This window comes from Schistocerca gregaria, chromosome 3 (assembly GCF_023897955.1).
Source record: "Schistocerca gregaria isolate iqSchGreg1 chromosome 3, iqSchGreg1.2, whole genome shotgun sequence".
NCBI lineage: Eukaryota > Metazoa > Arthropoda > Insecta > Orthoptera > Acrididae > Schistocerca > Schistocerca gregaria.
The window spans coordinates 394,276,083-394,296,278 of record NC_064922.1 but is presented as its reverse complement, the minus strand read 5'-3'; the positions used below and the strand labels follow the sequence as shown (position 1 = coordinate 394,296,278).

Genomic DNA, 20,196 nt, shown 5'->3' with positions numbered 1-20,196 from the left:
AAAAGAGTATCGTCACGCCTGAACGCATTTGGTAATAACGTCGCCATAGTTCAAGACAGTGATATGGGAGATGAGCACAGGTGGGGCTCGACGACAGGTCGGGAGTCGGAGAGGGCAGTGACGATCACACGAGTCCTGGTCAGGGCGTCCCAAGCACCATCAAGCAACCGTAAGTCGACAGGAAGGGGAAGTCAAGGAAGAAATAGTTAAAATCGTGAAGTACTGTCGTGTGTCTCAGCAGTGGTAGGTAGGGGAGAGAGAAAACAGAAAACAAAGACAGTGCGGTAGCAGGAGCTGCGCCCTCCAGGGGCTTGGACGAATGCGAGAGGATGTGAGAAGTGCCTCTCGACAGCCGAGGGGCCAATCGCGCCCAGCTGAGCGCGGCATCGCGCAGAAGCCCTACCTCGGCCACGGACGCGGGCCCCAGTGTTTTCTGATCGCGAAAACTCAGTCAGCGCGCGGCATGGCTTTCGACCGTTGGGCAGCTTACCGTTGGGGCGTCGACGTCGTCGTCACCGTCGCTGTCCCCGTCGGCGCCCTGGCCTGGGTCCAGCAGCAGCCGCCGGCTGTTCTCGCGGTCCTCCTGCCGCGGCGCTTGATGGTGCTTCCCGGATAGCTGCTCCGCCACGATCTTCCCGTTGGCCACCAGCTGCTGGTCGGACACTTTGCCTCCCTCGGACAGCAGGTCGCCGCACAATTTGCCGTTCGCCACAGGGGCCTGCAGCTCCTGCGTAAGACGGCAACTTCATAATCAACAATTCTCGGTCATATCATCATTACTATACCGGCCTCTTCAGACTGAGTGTATCTGATCAGAAAAGTATGTGGTTCTGAATAAACAGACATCGTTAGTCGTTTTCAACATTTAGCCAGTTAGTATAATAGTTGTTGGAATAATTTTTGAATGAGAGAGAAATAACTATACTTCAATTTGCGCAGATTCTGTGATTTTGAATGGAGCTGTCTGCGTGCATGCACGCATTACACTCAAAATTTAAAAAAAAACACGTTATTTTTAGTCAGATTTTTAATAAGCTTAGTTCACAAGGACATTGATTAAAGTAAGAAGCCTACTGTCATTTTAAATTGGTGTTCTCATAAAGGAACCTACCATTAATTTTCGTTGTTCGTGCACAGCTGTGTGAGCGCATACCACGAGGGGACTTTAAAAAAAATTTCCACATTATTATGACATTTATTGAGTGTTGCCAATCCATTTGAGAACCTGTGGGGCCACGACGGTCGGGCTGTTTGCACCGTGGATCGTCAACCGAAAAACCTAGCCGAGCTGGCTGGCACTGGAGTCTGCACGGCTCCAAATCCTGCTGGTTCGTTCCAGAACCTCAACTGACCATCTTCCTGCACGTCTCACAGCCCTCTTTGCTGCAAAAGATGGTTATTCAGGCTTCTCGCAGGTGGTCACATTAATTTTACTGGACAGTGTATCTGTGACAGAGAACTGGAACTCTAATCAACGTATATAACCGCCAATTGTGTCTGTGTGTAGTAAGTTACATTGACATTTGACCATGACCTCTGGGAGCATCACTTTAGACATTAGTGTTTACGCGTTCGAAACAATAACACTAGGAAGATGTGGTGCAGAAGAATCAGAGAAAGAAAGAGGAAAATATGAAGGCAAATACTGGAGCCCAAAAGAGGTGGTGAAGATGGATGCAAAGAAGTAGGAACCGACTGTCTGGGAGCATGAGGTCAATATTATGAGAAATGAGACTGAAAAGGGCAGCTTTTGCGGAAATATCGTCATGATGAACCTGATAAAATGAGGGAAAATGAGAACAGCTTGTAGGTTAAAAAGAAAGACACGAAACAAATGGCTTGTTTATTTCGCAATGGACTGATTGGAATTGGGGATTAAGAGGCAACGATAGGAAAATTGGCGAAGCAAGTACAAACCGACTGGTTAAGCAGAGATCAGCAATGCAGAAAGAGCAAGATAAAGGATAGAGAATCACCAGTGGAGCAGACAAGAAAAGAGGATACTGGAGATCTCTTAGGGAGGATAGAGAGGAAGAGGTTCTGGAAGGAGGAGTTATGTGTGTCTTAGAGAAACCATAACGTATGAAGACGCATCTATATCAGCTAACACTCCCTGCGTCACTTTGTTGAAGGACGGAGAGGCGTACGGTCAGCGCACTGCTCTCCCAGTCAATGTCATGTTAGCAAACCGGGAGCTGCTACTATTCGGTCAAGTAGCCCCTCAATTGCCACCACAAAGCTGAGTAGACCCCGCACCAGTCCTTCCACGAAGGAAAAATCTTTGGCAGAAATGGGAACCGAACCCGGGTACTCAGCATTTACACTGTCCACTTGGCTATGGAAGAAGCGAGGCGCGCTCACCCTGTCGTTGTCGCCTGCGGCTGCGCCGCCCAGTCTGGCCCTGCGCCGGCGGCAGCAGGCGGGCACCGCGGAGCTGGGCGCGCTGGCGAGCGGCAGGTAGGCGAGAGCGCCGGCCACGGCGAGCAGCGAGAGGCCGGCCACGGCCGCCTGGGCCGCGCGGAAGCCGCGCCACGCCGCCAGCCGCTCCACCAGCAGCGGGTACACCATCACGCCGGCCGACAGCACCGTCTGCGTCGCGCCCATCACCGGCACTCGCCGCTCGCTGAAGTACGTGTTGAAGCTCGTGTACGACGCGGGCAGCATCAGCCCCAGGCCCACTCCTGTCGCGCGAAACACTCCAGGTCAGCTACCCTCCCTCGAGATGCTCCACACTCAAAATTTCTTTTGGCAAGTATCGAACTCCCATTAACATGTACAAATAAACACACCAGGCAGAACGGCAGTCATCCTGGGGAGCCGTAACGGGGATACTATCTAACACTGTCTTCAACTGTGATAATAATTCCGCTAGGAGAAAGACGTCAGGTTTCTACTCCTAAGCCGCATCCGAGGGAAGAAAACAACTGATGACTAGTCTTTTCCGCGCAACTTGGCACGTTCATCTGTCCACTCCTTCCTGCGTCCCCCCCCCCCCCCCCTCCACACCTTCTATGTTCATCTTATTCTCCCACATCTGTCCATTTCCTACTCCCCACACTCTACATCTCTTCACCTCCTCCTCATCCCTCATTTTGTGCATTTTCTCTGCACCCTGACTATGATAATATCTTCATCCCCTTCCTCTGCCCATATCCTCCTCCCCCTCTCTCTGCCAGTCTCCTTCCCTCTTCCTTTCCCACCTGCCCAGGAGACCTGTACAACTTCCAGCTGCCTCCTACATCTCGCTCTCTCTATGTCCCTCTCGTGCTGCCCTTTTTCTGTCCAGGCGTCATCCCCCCCCCCCCCCCCTACTGACTCTATCCTCTTCCCTCTTTCTCTATACACCTCCTCCTGGAACTTCACGCCCCTCCCTCTCCCTATCTCGCCTGCCCCACTCTTCCTGTCCATCTCATCCTCCTACTCCCTCTCTCCATCCATCTCCTCTTTCCTTCCCTCTCTGTCTGTCTATTGTTCCTCCCCCATCTTTCTCTGTCCATTTCCTCCTTCTGCTCTTCCTGTCTATCTCCAGGGGACTGCTGACCATAGATGTTAAGTCCCATAGTCCTCAGAACCATTTGAACCAATTTTGTCTATCTCCTCCTCCTACCTCTTCATCCACCTCTTCCATCCACTCTCCTCGTCCATCTCATCTGTCTCCCTCCACACCCTACCTATCTCCTCCTGCCGGCCTTTCCCTATACCTTCTCCTACCCACATCACCCTATTCATCTCCTTCTACCCTCTCTCCCTATCTACCTCCTACTACCACACCCTCCCTATCCATCTCCTACTTCCCCTCTCCTTCTCCATCTGATTCTCCCTCTGCCCTATCTCACTCCCCCTCTTCCTGTCAAGCACCACCACATCCATCTCCTCCATCGCCCTCTGTTCCCTAAACTGCCTCCTCTCTGTCCATCCTCTCTTGTCCCCTCTCTGACCATATCCTCCTGCCCCTCTCCATACATTCTCTCCTGCCATCTCTTTTCCTGTTCATCCCATCCTGCCCATTACCTTCACTCTGCCACTCAACCTTCACCCATCCCTGCCTGTTCGCACACAGGGAGCCTACATATCAACAGCTTGAAAACTATTTCTCACCCCTGACTTGTAGGTTGTCCTGCTAAGCAACTCTGCTAAGCAACTCTGATACTACTTCAACACAACACAGCTGTTGTGTAGGCCAGCCTACAGGCCTACTCTGCTCCTATTGGAGCTAAGAGGTTATACAGCCCACAGTGCTGATAGAATGCATGCTGTTTCTTTGCTGGATTTGTCTAAAATCACACACACACACACACACACACGGCTTTATATGCATAACAGATTACATACAGAGAGCTACCAAACAGCAAGGACATTGAGGCACTTAATCCGCTATTCAAAGGACTCCTACACATTTCATTTGGAATTATGTCAGTGTGATTTAGCAGACCAGTCAAGTTGCAATAGGCTGCCAGAATATTCATCAAACGAGGAATGTATGTGTACAGCCCTGTGCATACAGATTTTGTTATCTTGGAAGATGGGGGTGTCCACAGCATACTCTGCATGCTTATCTAGAAGAAAAGGCAACAGTTGCTCAATGTGGATGTTGAAACAAATGACCCAGTTCATGTACACAGTAATCTGGTTGAGTGAGCCCAAACAGTCTTGAGAAAAACAACCCTAACACCAGCCTGAACTACACCTTCCCCACAGCGCGTTTTAGATGCCCTGTTTGGCTATCGGTGCACCCAGCACCTTGCTTCGTTTGAAAAATCATAAAACCTCAATTTCTCGGATTGCACTACACGCCTGCAGTCCCCTCCTGTCCAGTTCTGCATTATTTGGCCACTGAAGACGAGCGGCGTTATGTGCTGCTGCAAAGTAATGGCATTTTACAAGATTCCAGGCTCGAAACGTCCATGGGATGCATTTCAGTCCACATTGTTCACTCGGAAACTGGTTGACACGAAACCGCACTCACTGAGAGCAGAAGTTACTGTCGGTCTGCAATCGATTGGCATTCACTCGTCTCCAGTTTCTGTCGGTTACGCTCCTTCTATAACCACTATTCTTACTCCATATTAATTGCCGGCGAGAGGTTTATCATTCCTTGTAGACAGGTTGGGCTGCCCGCTTTAATACACCAACAAATCAGACAACTTCATCCACATCCACGTCCCAACACGATAATGCCTTTCTGCGGTTCTCTCATGTCTGCATGTTAATTTTACTGCACCGATTCCATCTAACAGACTGGCACATTTACACTACTTTGTTGCGATGGTTTACGTCATTGGTGATATCGTGACCACCTGCAATCGGTCCCGCACCATCTACAGTGCTCCAAAGAACCTTTACAGGATCACTTTGTTATCCGTTTTTTTATCTGCCCGACTGTTAAAGACTCTTTTTTCCAGGAAAGAGTAGATGTATCAAGTGAAATTTATGTCACATACTAAGTTCTAAGTCACATTGGTGGCGTAAACAATTTAGTCTTCAAAGTCGGTGCAATCAAAAGATACGGCCATTTATGTCGAACATTTAGATGCAAAATTACTCATTAAAACCTATACGATACTTACAGTTGATGTAGAATCATGAAATTTGACGAGAAGCAAGGTTTCACTGTGCAGGTAAAGGGAAAAAAAGAAAATTTTTAATTGTAGCACACCAAAAAAATATTTTTTGGTAATTTTTTGGCTAGTGTGGCCGAGCGGTTCTAGGCGATTCAGCGACTCAGTCTGGAACCAGGCGACCGCTACGCTCGCAGGTTCGAATCCTGCCTCGGGCATGGATGTGTGTGATGTCCTTAGGTTCGTTAGGTTTAAGTAGTTCTAAGTTCTAGGGGACTGATGACCTCAGATGGTAAGTCCCACAGTACTCAGAGCCATTTGAACCATTTTGAATTGACCTTCGCCCCTTTCTTCAATCTGATCCGCTCTGTCCTGCGATACCAGATTTCACTCAGAGCTCAGGATGGGATTGCAGAATAACGGGGAAAGTTAATCAGCTCTGGCATTTTTTTGGAGGAACTATCCCGGCGTTGTTCTTAAGCACTTTAGGGAAACAACGGGAAACATAAATCAGTATGGCCGGATTAGAAATAGAACCGCCATCATCTCGCATACCAACCACGATGACGGAGAAAATAACAAGTCATGGCATGATTATACTACATGTATGTTTTGTCTGTAACTTAAAGATGTCAAGAGACAATCTGTTACTAGATTATATTTATTGAAAGTGATTTGAGCAGTGCTAGAAAGCTATAAACATTTATTAGCGTTTCAGGAGAATAAATGGCATGATGCTACAACATTTCTCGTAATATGCGTGCCAACGGCAGAAAGACGAATGTGTTCCTGTTTAAAAGTATATGGCTGAAAAGTGGGATACCAGCTACCTCAGTCTACTTTCCTCGGCACCTTTAAAAATCATCCTAAAAATTATAACGAGCGAACATATTCGCTCTCTTTGTAACATGCGACTCACCTCTCACTCGCACAAGCTCCCCTAATTGTATCTCGCTCACACTCACTAATCCAGCGCTGTAAGTAGCTCATACCCAACCATCCCGGTTGTCCATTCTCATTCTTTCAGCCCAACTCATTGTCATTATCTTTTTCGTCTCACTGACTGGCAGTGTCTGCTGTCTCATAGCCACGAACTCCTTCGTACTGTCTGAGTCCTGAGTCTCTCTCTCTCTGTCTCTGTCTCTCTCTCTCTCTCTGTCTCTCTCTCTCTCTCTCTCTCTCTCTTGCCCTTTCCACCTTATTCATTCCTTCTCGCCGTTGCTGTCTCTTCTCACTGTCACTGTTTCTCTCGTCCTCGTCGTCACTGTCATAGATTATGTTTCTCATAATCACTGGCTCTCACCCGCTTCCACTTTCTCCTTTTTATTACTCGCCCACTGGCACTGCCTCCTTCGCTTTTTTCCTAACACGATTCTGTCACTGTCAATTATATTCTTATGTTCTCCAGACGCTGAGTCTCTCTCTTTCTCTCATTATCTTCTTCGCTCTTTCTATACCACAGCCACTGTCTACTTTCTTCCAGTATTTATCACTTTTCCATCGGTTTCCCACTGCACTGCCATTGTCCCCTTCTCTCTCATCATAAAAATGTGCAAATATGCTCGCATGTCAAAATGTTTGGGAAAAATTTGAACGGTGCTGAAGAAGATAGAATGAGGCAACTGGTACCCCACTTCTGAGTCAGTCATTTACACAGGGACATAATCGCCTTTTTCGTGCTCCAGAAGGAGCGTTTTCGCTGTTATATTACGGCATGGAAGTAACTTCATGAGCCACTATGCTGATAATCTGCTCATGAGAAATTGGCATAACGCAAAACTAATTTTACACCTCAGACCGGATTTAACGCGTACAAAAATGTTGCATGTTCTTCAGTACTTCAACACAGGCTTCCCAAAACTCTTCTGATGATAAAGGAGACATTTTACAGCGTACTTCTCAGTACTATGCTATTTTATAAACTACGTTTTCACTCCGCATCGGATGTCACGTGTTTTTTTGTGTACAAATATGGAAAATTTGAACCTCTACATCTAAAAAACGGATAAAGATATCAAAAAAACTTCAAAACCGTTCGAGATCAGGATCTTATGAATATATGGTAAAAATTACAGTCGTTTATTGTGTGTAACCGTCTTGAGTCCGTAGTTCGGATTTGGTGTCCAAACATCGTGGTTTTGGTGTGTTTCTCTATAGCAGATAAAGATTTTTGAAATGGGGAGATGGCAATACTCGATAAATATCAAGAGAACATACTGTTGAAATTTGCTCAATGTTATTTGTTAGTTATTTAGATAATCCGCTGCTGTCGATGAATAAATGGAGAAAACGCTGTTTCCGGGTTCTCTCAGGAACCTCCTATGAACTAATAGTGCCTCGATTGGCGTCTTAATGCGTACCGTAGACCACACCAGATTCAAAAAGAACCAACCGTTCTGCTCCATTCGTCTGAGCTGGAGGCAGTATGTAATACTTATAAAGTCGGACCTACGCTGTAGGTTTAATTACGGTGAGCCGATCCTTCTTCTTGGTATCAAAATGGTCCCTAGCCCTACGGCTAACGAAAACACTTGACTCTGCCTTTTTCTGCTATCAACAGAATCCGAGGTAGAGCCCCGAAAAATCCCGTTTCACGCCCGGCGTTTTGGACGTCGTCGGTAGCGCACGCTGTCGCATGCGTTCCGATATTTAGATGCTGGTTTTATTCTTTTGTCAAGCCCCGAATTTAAAGTGTACTTAACAAGTAATTGAAGTATTGAATTTATTTGGATAAGAAGACATTTCTTCTTCAACCTATTTAGTGTTAGTAATGTTCGGCGCCAAATCACACGATTTCAAAGTTATCTGATGTGCTCTCTCACTTATACCTCATTATCTAGGTCAAATTAAAAAAATTACGGAGCAAACGTACTTGGGTGATTTCTGGTTCACATCTTTGAATTAACTACAGCTTTCTGTGTTATGATCGTTGTTGATCCAAAGAACTTAATTAGACATCGGTAGAATGTTCGTCCTAAGTGCTCTCTTTTACGGTTACAACGTTATTTCGAGAAGAATGTATTAAGTTATGATACGTCACAGTGCTGCGTGAGAATTACAGAGCTTCAAGGTTTTCTGTTGCAATCACAAGGCAAACGACATTCTTCAAAATTCTTTAGTCAAAATACACTCATTTGTCAGAAATGATGTGGAGGTCACACAGGTAATGTTGTCTTCAGTTTATTATATAGTTCAACCGGAATCTCGTAATTTATTTAGGTTACTGACTCCTAATTTGATTCAAACTGCATACTCACTTTATCTCATCCACAAATATTTTGCAAGCCAATCTGCATAATTGTCAAATGCCAAAGGGTTTGTAATATAGACGCTTGAATCTACAGTTATGTCTTCTTACCTTTCCTATTACCGTATTTTATGGAAATCTTACTCCAGCATCATCAGATATCAGACGTACTTTTTTCTGTTTTTTTTTTGTAGTAAATCAAAGCCTTTTCAGTTGCCTACCAGGTTTTCTACAAAACATTGAGAATATGTTTAGAGGATGCTTTTCAGAAGCAACAGAAAAGTCCTTCGAATATGCCAATAACAGAGAATATAAACAATTATTAAATACTGCTCACAACCTCGGTCTCCTATTTGTATGCCGACTTCAGATTGTGCTTCTGTCAGGGTTAACCACACTTTAAACTCACAACTTTATTCCCCGACGTAGTAACAGGAACCACATTTTTTCTCCGGCGTTATGCAGAGGTGTTGCGTGTTCATCACACGTGTACGTGCTCTTGCCACATGGCAGCGCTCGGAGCATCGACTCTGGAGATTATTACCGCAGAGAGAGAGCAGTCACAGCCACTATATGCCAGAAGGTCGTTTGAAACCGCGAGCAAGGGCAGAGGCAATGCCACGTTCTGTGTGTCTAGGTCAGCACATGATACAGGGGATTGCTATTTGCTGCCTTGCTGGGTAGCAGCAAACAGCACGGGTTTTCCCGGCTTGTCGACTACTTAACGATAAGTTCTCTATCGATGACGGGCTGTTAGACTTGTTACTGGTAGAAGCGATCAACATGCATATATTACGGCGATGGCTCGGTAAATCAAATGCCAATGCCTGGAGGAAAGGCGACGCTCTTTCCGAGGAACGCTACTGAGAAAATTTAGAGAACCGGCATTTGAAGCTGACTGCAGAACGGTTCTACTGCCGCCAACGTACATTTTGCATAACAATTACGAGGAATAAGATACGAGAAATTGGAACTCATACGGAGGTGCTGTATATACACAGTTGTTTCTTCCTCCATATGGTGACTTGCGGAGTACACTATGTGATCAAAAGTATCCGGACACTCCCAAAACATAAGTTTTTAATATTACTTATAATGTGCTGCCACCTACTGCCAGGTAGTTCATATCAGCGACCTCAGTAGTCATTAGACATCGTCAGAGAGCAGAATGGGGCGCTCCGCGTAACTCACGGACTTCGAACATTGTCCGGTGATTGGGTGTCACTTGTGTTATACGTATGTACGAGAGATTTTCATACTCCTAAACCTCTCTAGGTCTACTGTTTCCGATGTTTCTTTGAAGTCAGTACCGCCATTAGACTGTTTCTTTTATTTGCAGTGTACATTTACCCGATCATGATTTCGGCTTTAAGTTGCCGTTATCAAGTGTTTTAATGTTAAACAATGCCTAAGATGGCATAATGCCGTATTTAAAATATACTATTAGACACATTATCTAACGGTCAATATTTCTGGTAAAAGCCTACTGCTTTGTTTTATCAATGAGTATACCATCTTGAGCCAAGACCCCAAATCCTATATCATGTCCGGGGCACTCTCTCCTCTAGTAAAAAACGTGCCTCTCTTCTTTGAACTTTCTCGGTGTATTTCGTTAATCGTACCTGGCAAGGATTCCAGATTGCGCAGCAGAACTCCAAAGGAGTAAGCAGTCGCTTTAGAAGGTCTCTTACATTTTCTGAGTGTTTTTCCAATAAAACGAAGCCTTTGGTTTGCCTTCCCTCAACATTTTCTATGTGTTCTTTCCAATTTAAGTTGTTCGTAATTGTAATTCCCAGGTATTTAGTTGAGTTTACGGCCTTTAGATTTCACTGATTAACTGTGTAACCGAAGTTTAAGGGATTCCTTTCAGTATTCATGTGGTTGAGCTATTTGAAGTATTTTGCAGTTTGCTTTGATCTTCTGATCCCTTCTTATAAAGGGGATCAAAATTAGTGATATGTTATGATCGACAAAATCCACGAGAAATACATGTAATAGGCTTGTATCTGAACGTTGCCAGTATCAGCGTTTGTGAAAATTTTTGCCAAAGATGTTCAGTGGTTAGAAACACAGTACTGTTGAAATGAATAAATTTCTTATTTATGTGAATACATTTCTTATACATGTGCAGCACCCAGAGAGTTGTTTGTATTTACCTGGTAGTATGGCGAAGGTGATGATCATGTAGAAGACGCTGTTGGCGAAAACCGTGAGGAGGTTGCCGACGAAGAAGAGTGTGGCGCCAGTGAGTGCCACCTGCCGGCAGGAATACGTCTTGAGGGCGTAGTTCGCCAGCAGTCCTGCCAACACAAACAATGCGTCATTAGTGAAAGAATTCTGAAGCGAAGTGCAGATCGTTAAGTTCTGGAATGTGATGCAATCCGCAGTGTCAGAACACTTTCTGTTGTCTTAGGACCCATAAATACCTCTTGTCATAAAAAAATACAATGTTGTCAAAAGCAATGAATTTATTTGTAGGATTGTGTACAATTTTTAAGAGATAGTAAAAATGTGAAATACGAAGTTAGAAATGTCAAAGTTAAATGCAAACGCTGGTCGGTTCCCATGTTCGGATAGGGATGCGCATATTGAATGTAGGAAACCACAAGCAGTACCAAACGTCACCTTGCTGCAGTTCTTTTAACAGGTGAGTCAAAAGAGTATGTTCTTATGGCATCGTGTATTAAGGTATTTTGTGAGCGGATACATCTTTATTGCTGTAGTGAGAGAATTGAACTGAGACATGATCATTGTGTTTTATGTTCATTAATACACGTGATAGAAGAAAGACGTTTCACGGAATTTTATACTTCGGTGTTAAACAGGACGGTTTATTAACACTCTGCGAATTAGCAGGAAGGAAGCTTATAGAAGAGAGTAAATCAGATATCTCTATGTGAACTGGTGTAGAGCATACTGGTCAAAGATTCTCTCGGTATCTTCGCCGTTGGCACGCAAAAGAAAAACTTTACGATTGTGCGCCAGCATGTGCACGTTCCACGTTGGGCGTAAAGAACATATTGAACTGTTTCAAAAGTAGTGCAACAAACTGTGATAAATCTGCTGCATCATTTCAAAAACTGTGTATGATCCTGGTGCCAAAAGTCGTGGAGTAGCGATATGCAAATATACAGACTGTGGTAGTGTATTGGCCGAGCTGGCATTTGTGCTGAGGTAATTCATGTGAAAAGGTTTTCCAGGCTACTATGGTCGCACGATGGGAATTAACAGACTTTGAACGAGGAATGGCAGTTGGAGCTAGATGCATGGTACATTTCATTCTGGGAATCGTTTGGGAATTCAGAACTTCGAGGTCCACAATATCAAGACTGTGCCGAGAATACCACATTTCAGGCATTATCTCTCCCCTTGGAAAAAGCACTGGCCGACGGCCGTCAATAAACGATCAAGAGCAGCTGCGTTTGCGTGAAGTTGTCAGTGCTAAGACACAAGCACCACTCGCAAAAGAAGCGCAGATGTCAATGTGGGATGTACGACGAGCGTATCTGTTAGGACAGTGCGGAATAATTTGGCGTTAATGGGCTATGGCAGCAGACGACCGACGCGAGTGCCTTTGCTAACAGGACGACATAGCCTGCTTCGACGCTAGTGGCTTCGTGACCACACCGATTGGACAATAGTAATACGGTGTCAAATGAGTCACAATTTTGGTTGGTAAGAGCGGATGTCAGGGTTCGAGTGTGCTACAGACCCTACGGGCCGTGGACCCAAGTTGTAAACAAGGCACTGCGCGGGCTGATGGTGTTTCCATAATGATGTAGGATGTGCTTATGTGGAAGGTACTGGGGCCTCTGGTCCACCTGAACTGACCATTAACTGGAAATGGTTATGTTCCGCTACTTGGAGAGCATTTGCATCACTTCATGGACTTCATGTATCCAAACATCAACGGAATTTTTACGGATGACAATGCTCCATTGCAGTGGGTCCGAATTGTTTGCGATTCAGTTGAAGGAGAAATGGCTCTGAGCCCTATGGGACTTAACATCGGAGGTCATCAGTCCCCTAGAACTTAGAACTACTTAAACCTAACTAACATAAGGACATCACACACACTATGCCCGAGGCAGGATTCGAACCTGCGACCGTAGCGGTCGCGCGGTTCCAGACTGAAGCGCCTAGAACCGCTCGGCCACACCGGCCGGCCAATTGAAGGACACTCTGAACAACTCGAGCAATGATACGGCCACCCAGATGGCCAGATATGAATCCCATCAGACTTTTAGGGAACATAATCGAGAGGTCAGTTCGTACACAAAATCCTGGAGCGCAACTCTTTCGCATTTACGGGCAGCTACAGAGAAAGAATGGCTCACTATATATGTAGGGGACTTCCAACGACTTGTTGAGTCCAAACCGCATCGAGTTTTTGCACTACGTCAGGCAAAAGGAGGTCTGACACGACATTAGGACGTATCCCACGATGTTCGTCATCTCAGTGTAGAGTGACGTGTGGCGAGGCAGATGGTGTGCGCCGCCACATTCAGTTGGCTGGCGAGTCTCACCTATAGCAAATTCACCTCGCGGACTCTCCATTATGTGTCACCTATGGAGTGATGGATACGTTTGATCACCGCCTTGTCTGCGGATCAGCGAGGACTTTTTGATATTTGGTGTACCAGATGTTGGCTTTCATCATACTCGTGATTCCGACTGGATAACTGCATACTCGCTACTCTTTCCCAACTGTAGTTTTCGAGAGCTAAAACGAATTCTGTGACACGGATACGCAGCCGTACCATCCACTATTTGTTCGTTGACTGTGAGAAGACAGTTCTCGATTTTTGGTGGTACTTAAAACGAACGACACTGTGCGTTTGTCCTGAACTCGAAATACCAGCTATATTTCTCAAATTTTCTCGGGATCGCGTTCCATAACCCACCTAGCAGCTGCTATTACCCATGATAGAATAAGTTGAGATATGAATCCTTTTTGTTAGGTTTGAACTATTAACGGCGACCTCGATGCTACAAGAAAATATGCATAGTTAATCCCGCAGCGAACAGCACCATAGAGCATGTTGGAACGAGGCAGTCTCTTTTGTTTTTCTTCGTCATTGATAGTTGATGAGGACCGACTTTCATTTACCTTCCCCTTGCTATTATGAGACATGCGTTAGAACGGACTTCTGCAAGACGTTAGTGACTGTACAAAAGATAATCCTGTGAAGTGCAGCTATGTATACCGGCCTGCGTTCCTATCGGTATTGGTCTTACGTCAATGGTTTGGTTGTGTCGTTTGCTGGTTCTTTGCAGATATAACATTGACAGCGTTACATGCAAAATAAATGGACATTTTCACAAATCATGTGCGTTAAAAGAAGGTTCGACACGGTGAGCTTTGACAAAAGCGTTATTAGCCGAATCTTAAAAGTGCCGCCAGCATTACGGTTGGCGCACAGAAAGTGGCGCCCGGTTCGTCGAGTATGACTCAGCGCAACGCCTACACTAGAGACGTAGCTTTACGTCATCATTTTGTCTGAGCAGATTCCATTTCGTGAAGCATCGGTGGTTCAGTGGTGTCTGCCTTCGGCAGTGCTACGGCACGGACGTCTGTTTACGTCCCTGCCGGAGTAGTTCGCGCTCGCGCAGTTGTTTACCTCTTCGGAGCACTCGCGCGTTTAGACGACTCGATACAGAATGGCACATGCATACCGAAAGTCGACTCTCAAGATTAGTTTTTCGAACGTATATGCGAGACCGAAAGCCTACGAAATAGAAAGGTTCCTACGAGACGAAGTTAAACTTGACTACAACGAACTTATCGGAATCCACCTCTCCATAGTGAGCAGTGTCGTTTACATCAAGCTGATTAACGATGCAGTATGTGACAGAATCATCCGAGATACTAAACATGGACTCAAATTTCGTCACTCTGATGGACATGTTGGAGAAGTAACTATTGATCATGCAGGACTGGGCTTACGAAACATACGCATTTTCGAACTTCCCTTCGAGGTTCCGTCTGACTTGGTCATTGACGCCTTACGCCCGTATGGAAGAGTGCTCAGCCACGTTCAGGAAAAATGGTCCAACTTCACGACTTACCCCGTTCTCAGTGGGGTGCGTCAAATCAGAATAGAACTGACACAACATGTACCCTCGTACTTGTTAATCGGCGGATGCAGAGCTATAGTCATCTACGATGGACAACCCAAAACATGCTCAGGATGCGGGAAAGAGGGTCACGTGCGTTCCGAATGTATGCAGCGGAGGATAGTACAAGTTCCAAATGGCGAACCTGTACCTACGTCCACGTTGACGCCGCTGCCACTAACGTATGCGGACGCATTCCGAACAGATCCCATCCCGAAGAATGACCAGGTACAGAATCCTGACAGTTTACGGCAACCGACTGCAGCAGAGACCGCCTCCAGAGACGAAACGACGCACACTTCTGCCGCTCCGCCGCCGACGACGCCCTTAACCGAGCGGAAAGGATCGGTAGGAGATATGGAAATTGATCCTGCGGTTGTGCCGACAGCTGCTTTCGTCCCTGAGCACCGGGAGTCACTTCCGCACTCGGATACGGAGGCGCACACGCGCAAACAACGGTCGCCGAAGCGCCACAAGAAACGACGGCTAGCGCCGTCGGATACCTGCTTACTGCAGTCCATGTCAGACGATCTTGGGTGTAACGTCGATACAGTGCATCCGGAGGCGCAACGGGAGGTTCTACCCCCCACACAGCAGTACGACGCCAATCACGCTAGACAGGAGTTGAATACAGACACACCGGACGGAAAGCCGACGGAAGGAGACCCTCCACCCACTGCAGCAACGCCACCGCCTTCGGTCAACCCGACCGGAGAGACGCGACGGGAGCTGGACCTCCAGCACAGTAACTGGGCCGACGAATCCGATGCTGACCCACACACTGACGACGCACCCGCAATGGCGGGTGCTGCGTCCACCGGATGTTAACCGCGCAGAAGATGCAGATTGACGCACAGACAGCAGGTCACCGGGCAGCAGCACACAAATTAACATAAGCGTTCATGTGCGCTTTACGCACTGAGGAGCAGCGGCAGGCATATCGAACAGCCTCTATTAATATTAATACAATCAGAACGCCTGTAAAATTGCAGTTATTACGAGACATGTTGCGTGCGTCAGACGTCGACATCGTTCTGCTGCAGGAAGTATGTGTTGAGAGCTTCCCCGACCTCTATGAGTACGATACGTACATTACACCTACTACCGACGGCGGCAGCGGAACAGCGATACTTCTACGTAGTGGCATAGTAGCCGAGGACGTGGTGTACCTGCCGTCAGCGCGGGGACTGGCTCTCACAGTGCTGGGAGTACGGGTCGTTAACATTTACGCACCGTCGGGATCCGACAGACGGCGCGACCGATCCCGATTTTACGCAGAGGAGATTGCAACACTATTCTTAGGTCGGTATGAAAATGTCTTATTTGGAGGCGACTTCAACTGCGTGCTCGCACCAAAGGATCAACACCCACGTTATACTTCATGCCCGGAGCTGCGACAACTCATACAGGACATGAATCTCATTGATACATGGGAGAAGATACATGGCGACAGACGTGGATACACCTACGTCACGAGTCACTCTGCAAGTCGGCTCGATCGCATTTACGTAACACGTCGTCTCGAACCTGCGATCCTCGATGCGGAATTGTGGCCTGTCGCCTTTTCAGATCACATAGCATATATTTGCACGGTCTCCCTGAGTCGCCAACAAGTTTGGAGGAGTCGCAGTGTTTGGAAACTGAATACAGCACACCTCAGGGAACCTGAGTGCAGACGCATAGTCGAAGATGCTTGGCACGTGTGTGAACGACGCCTCCCGACATATCCGACGACGTTGCAGTGGTGGCTGGAATGCGTTAAGCCTGCATTGCGCCGAGCGTTAATTGCATACGGAAGAGAGCAGATGATGTGGAGGCGACACACGACGGAATTTTATTTCACGATGCTCCGCGAACTTTCTGTACAAGCACCTTCACAAGAGCGTCGAGCCGGTATAAAACGAGCACAGGCCCAAATAATTTCCATAACGCGCCGCCGTCTGGAGGGAGTCGCAATCCGTGCAAGGGCCTTTGAACGAGTCCATGGAGAATCACCGTCGATGTATCACGTTATCAGAGAAAAACAACGTAGCCGCAGAACCTTAATACAGACGGTCGTACTGCCAGATGGTCGCCGCATGACAACGCAAAAAGACATTGCCAACGCTTTCGTGGAACACTACGGTCATCTCTATGAAGAAGCGGAACACGATCAGCCAGCCTTTCAGGAGGTCCGTCGAACGCTCTCCGCGTGTCTCGACGAGCCGGCCAACCTGGAGTTAACAGGTGAAATCACAGTTGACGACGTAATGGGAGCGATTGATAAGGGAGCGTCGCACAAGTCGCCGGGGCCCGACGGGTTTCCGTTAGAGTTCTATCGTACATTTAAAGATCTCATGATTCCACGATGGACTGCCATGTACTGCGAATTGATGTCTCCCAACGTGCCTCTTCCACCCGCCTTCGTGGAAGGAATGATCATCCCCATCCACAAACCATCTGGCGGCACAGGGATACAGGCCTACCGGCCACTGACCCTTCTTAATTGCGACTACAAGATCTACGCCAGGATACTTGCAGCACGTTTTAAACGCGTAATACGTCAAGTGATTTCACTCGACCAAACCCAGCTAGGAGGAGACAGTAATATACAAACGGCACTCAGTGACTACCGCGATGTTATCGCACTGGCCTCAACATGTCGTCTCCGGGGTGTATTGGTATCGATAGACTTCGATCGCGCATTTGACAGGCTGAGTCATGCTTATCTCACGGACGTTATGACAAAAATGAAGTTTCCGGAAAGTTTTGTCACCGTCGTTATGAGACTACTCCACGGAGCCGCATCCAAAGTGCTCATCAACGGACGCTTGGTGGGGCCCATCACCATCTCACGATCGGTCAGACAAGGGTGCCCGCTGTCAACGATATTGTATGCCATCGCTGTCGAGCCCCTGCTCTGCGGGCTCCGGAATCGACTCCAAGGAATGACGATAAGGCACAACAAGTTTATATGCCGAACATACGCAGATGATCTAGTGTTTTTAGCACGGTCAGGAGACGAGGCAAGAGCCTCCTTGCATTGGATCAATTTGTATTGTATGGCTACGGGAAGTCGCCTGAACATGGCAAAGTCGGGAGCGATGAACATTGGGAGAGGACTCCCGACAGGAAGTGTAGCACCATTACAGCCGATCAACAAGATGAAATGCCTAGGAATTATCTTCACTACAGACGTTCGACGCACGGCGGCACTAAGTTACAGACATCTTCTGCAAACAATTCGTGCGAGTGTCCGAAGTCACAGGTTAAGGGCACTGGATATGATACAACGGGTCACCTTTGCCAACACTTATCTAGCCTCTCGCATCCCCCACCTGGCACAAGTTCTTCCTATGCCGGTGGTGCTGGCCCGCCGAATCCTGGCGGCACTAGGATATTTTGTGAGCACGGGTCTGCTTTTTAAGGTAGGATACGAAACCCTCACCCTTCCTCGTAGTCGTGGAGGTCTTGGACTAGTCCACGTACGCGACCGAGCAGTGGCTATTTATGTAACCACAATGATAAAGATGTGGACACGACACCAGACAAGTCTGACGGGCACCTTGATAGACGTACTCGCTCCACCTTCTCGTTCGGCTCCGGTAGCGGTGGCTCACATTTCACCATCGCTTACCCATATGCGAACCTTTTTTGTGGAACACAGTTATGTACATATGGAACTACCGACTACCAGGACGGCAACGGCACGTGATATATATCACATCTTAACTCGACGACGGCCGAACAATGCCGTAGAGCGCCGCCAACCAACAGTTACGTGGTCAGTGGTATGGCGTACAGTGCACCATCCACACCTTGATACAGGAACGCGCGCACTGTGGTATCAGGTGGTAAATGGGAAATACGTGACTCGTTCCAGGTTGCATACAATTCATATGGCGGACGAGCCACTGTGTCCGCAGTGCAATGTTATAGACACAGAGGAGCATCGCCTGATATGCGGTCCTTCGGCGGACGTATGGTGTTTGGTCAAAAAAATGATCGCCTTCCTCCTTCGGGTGGGGCCGCAAACAGTAGAACCACGCACATTACTTCTCCCAGATAGGACATATTATCCCCGAACAAAGACAAACGCCGTGACTTGGATTCGAGGTATGACTGTACGTTATATTTTCCGAGACGGCAGTAAGAATGTGCTTGACTTCTGGGCCTTATTACAGGAACATCACTCACAGCTTATGAGACATCCGAGATATAGAACATATTACGCAAATTTTTTAGGGAGTGCCTTGCTTGATCCCCCACCCAGTTGGGGTGTCCCGGGTAGGAGAATGTAATTATTACCTATAAGTATTAGAACAAGAAAGGACCAGGACAGTGGAGAGGATCCACAAACACACGTGAAGACGTACCCGACACCAACGCGAGGTATGACGGGATTAGCGAGGTACGCGCCTGAAAGAGGAACGTAGACCGTTGTTGTTTTGTCCTGACGGAAGCAGGACTTTTTTTATTTATTTATTATTTATTATTTTTTTTATTTATTTATTTATTTATTTTTTTTTACACTTATGTAAAAAAAAAAGGTGGACAGTCCACTTATTTACGTTTCCCAGAAAAAATTTATGTTATGAAGTCATCGTCTTCTATATTAAAAAAAAATGCTAGAAGCAGTTTATGTTTGTTATGGCAAAAAAAAAGAGGGTAGAGCACTTGACCCAAAAAAAAAAAAGTGGTCAGCGTGACGGTACGTCATACCTTAAAAAAAAAAAAAAAAAAAAAAAAAAAAAAAAAAAAAAAAAAAAAAAAAAAAAAGCGGAAGGTGAAGTTCCCGAGTTCAAAAAAAAAAAAAAAAAAAAAAAAAAAAAAAAAAAAGAAAAAAAAAAAAGATGGTAGAGCACTTGCCCGCGAAAGGCAATAAAAAAAAAAAAAAAAAAAAAAAAAAAAAAAAAAAAAGTGGTAGAATGCTCGCCTGCCACGCGGGCGGCCCGGGTTCGATTCCCGGCCGATGCATATGTTTTTTCTTTTCTTAGAAGCTAGGGAACTTCCACATATTCCGTTCGCACTTGGTTAGGAAAACATCTAACAGATTATACTACAATTGAATTTTAAATGCAACACAACTGAGATAAAGAATTCGTTTTCTATTTCTCGAAAACACATTGCTAGAGGTAATAAGTTAGTCTCAGTTCTCAACCGCTTCTAGGCTCTCTTGATGCAGTTCCCAGAATGACTGCCGTTATCTTGAAACCTCAGAAAAAGAGGACTCTCAAATTCTGTCACAGATTTGTGCTGATAGTGACTTGTTTTACTGGGATTCATTTTAGTAAT

General features: G+C 46.4%; 1 protein-coding gene across 7 annotated transcripts in view; it reads right to left on the bottom strand.

Moving 5' to 3' along the window:
- The window catches only part of LOC126354343 (uncharacterized), a 322,836-nt gene that overhangs the window by 23,261 nt on the left and 279,379 nt on the right, over window positions 1–20,196 (bottom strand). For all 7 annotated transcript variants that reach the window (XM_050003914.1, XM_050003916.1, XM_050003915.1 and 4 more), the window contains 3 exons: window positions 10,962–11,105; window positions 2,362–2,681; window positions 491–727 (listed from right to left, as the gene is read on the bottom strand). In XM_050003914.1, the coding sequence (XP_049859871.1) occupies window positions 491–727; window positions 2,362–2,681; window positions 10,962–11,105 (701 nt within the window). The remainder of the gene's footprint in view (window positions 1–490; window positions 728–2,361; window positions 2,682–10,961; window positions 11,106–20,196) is intronic.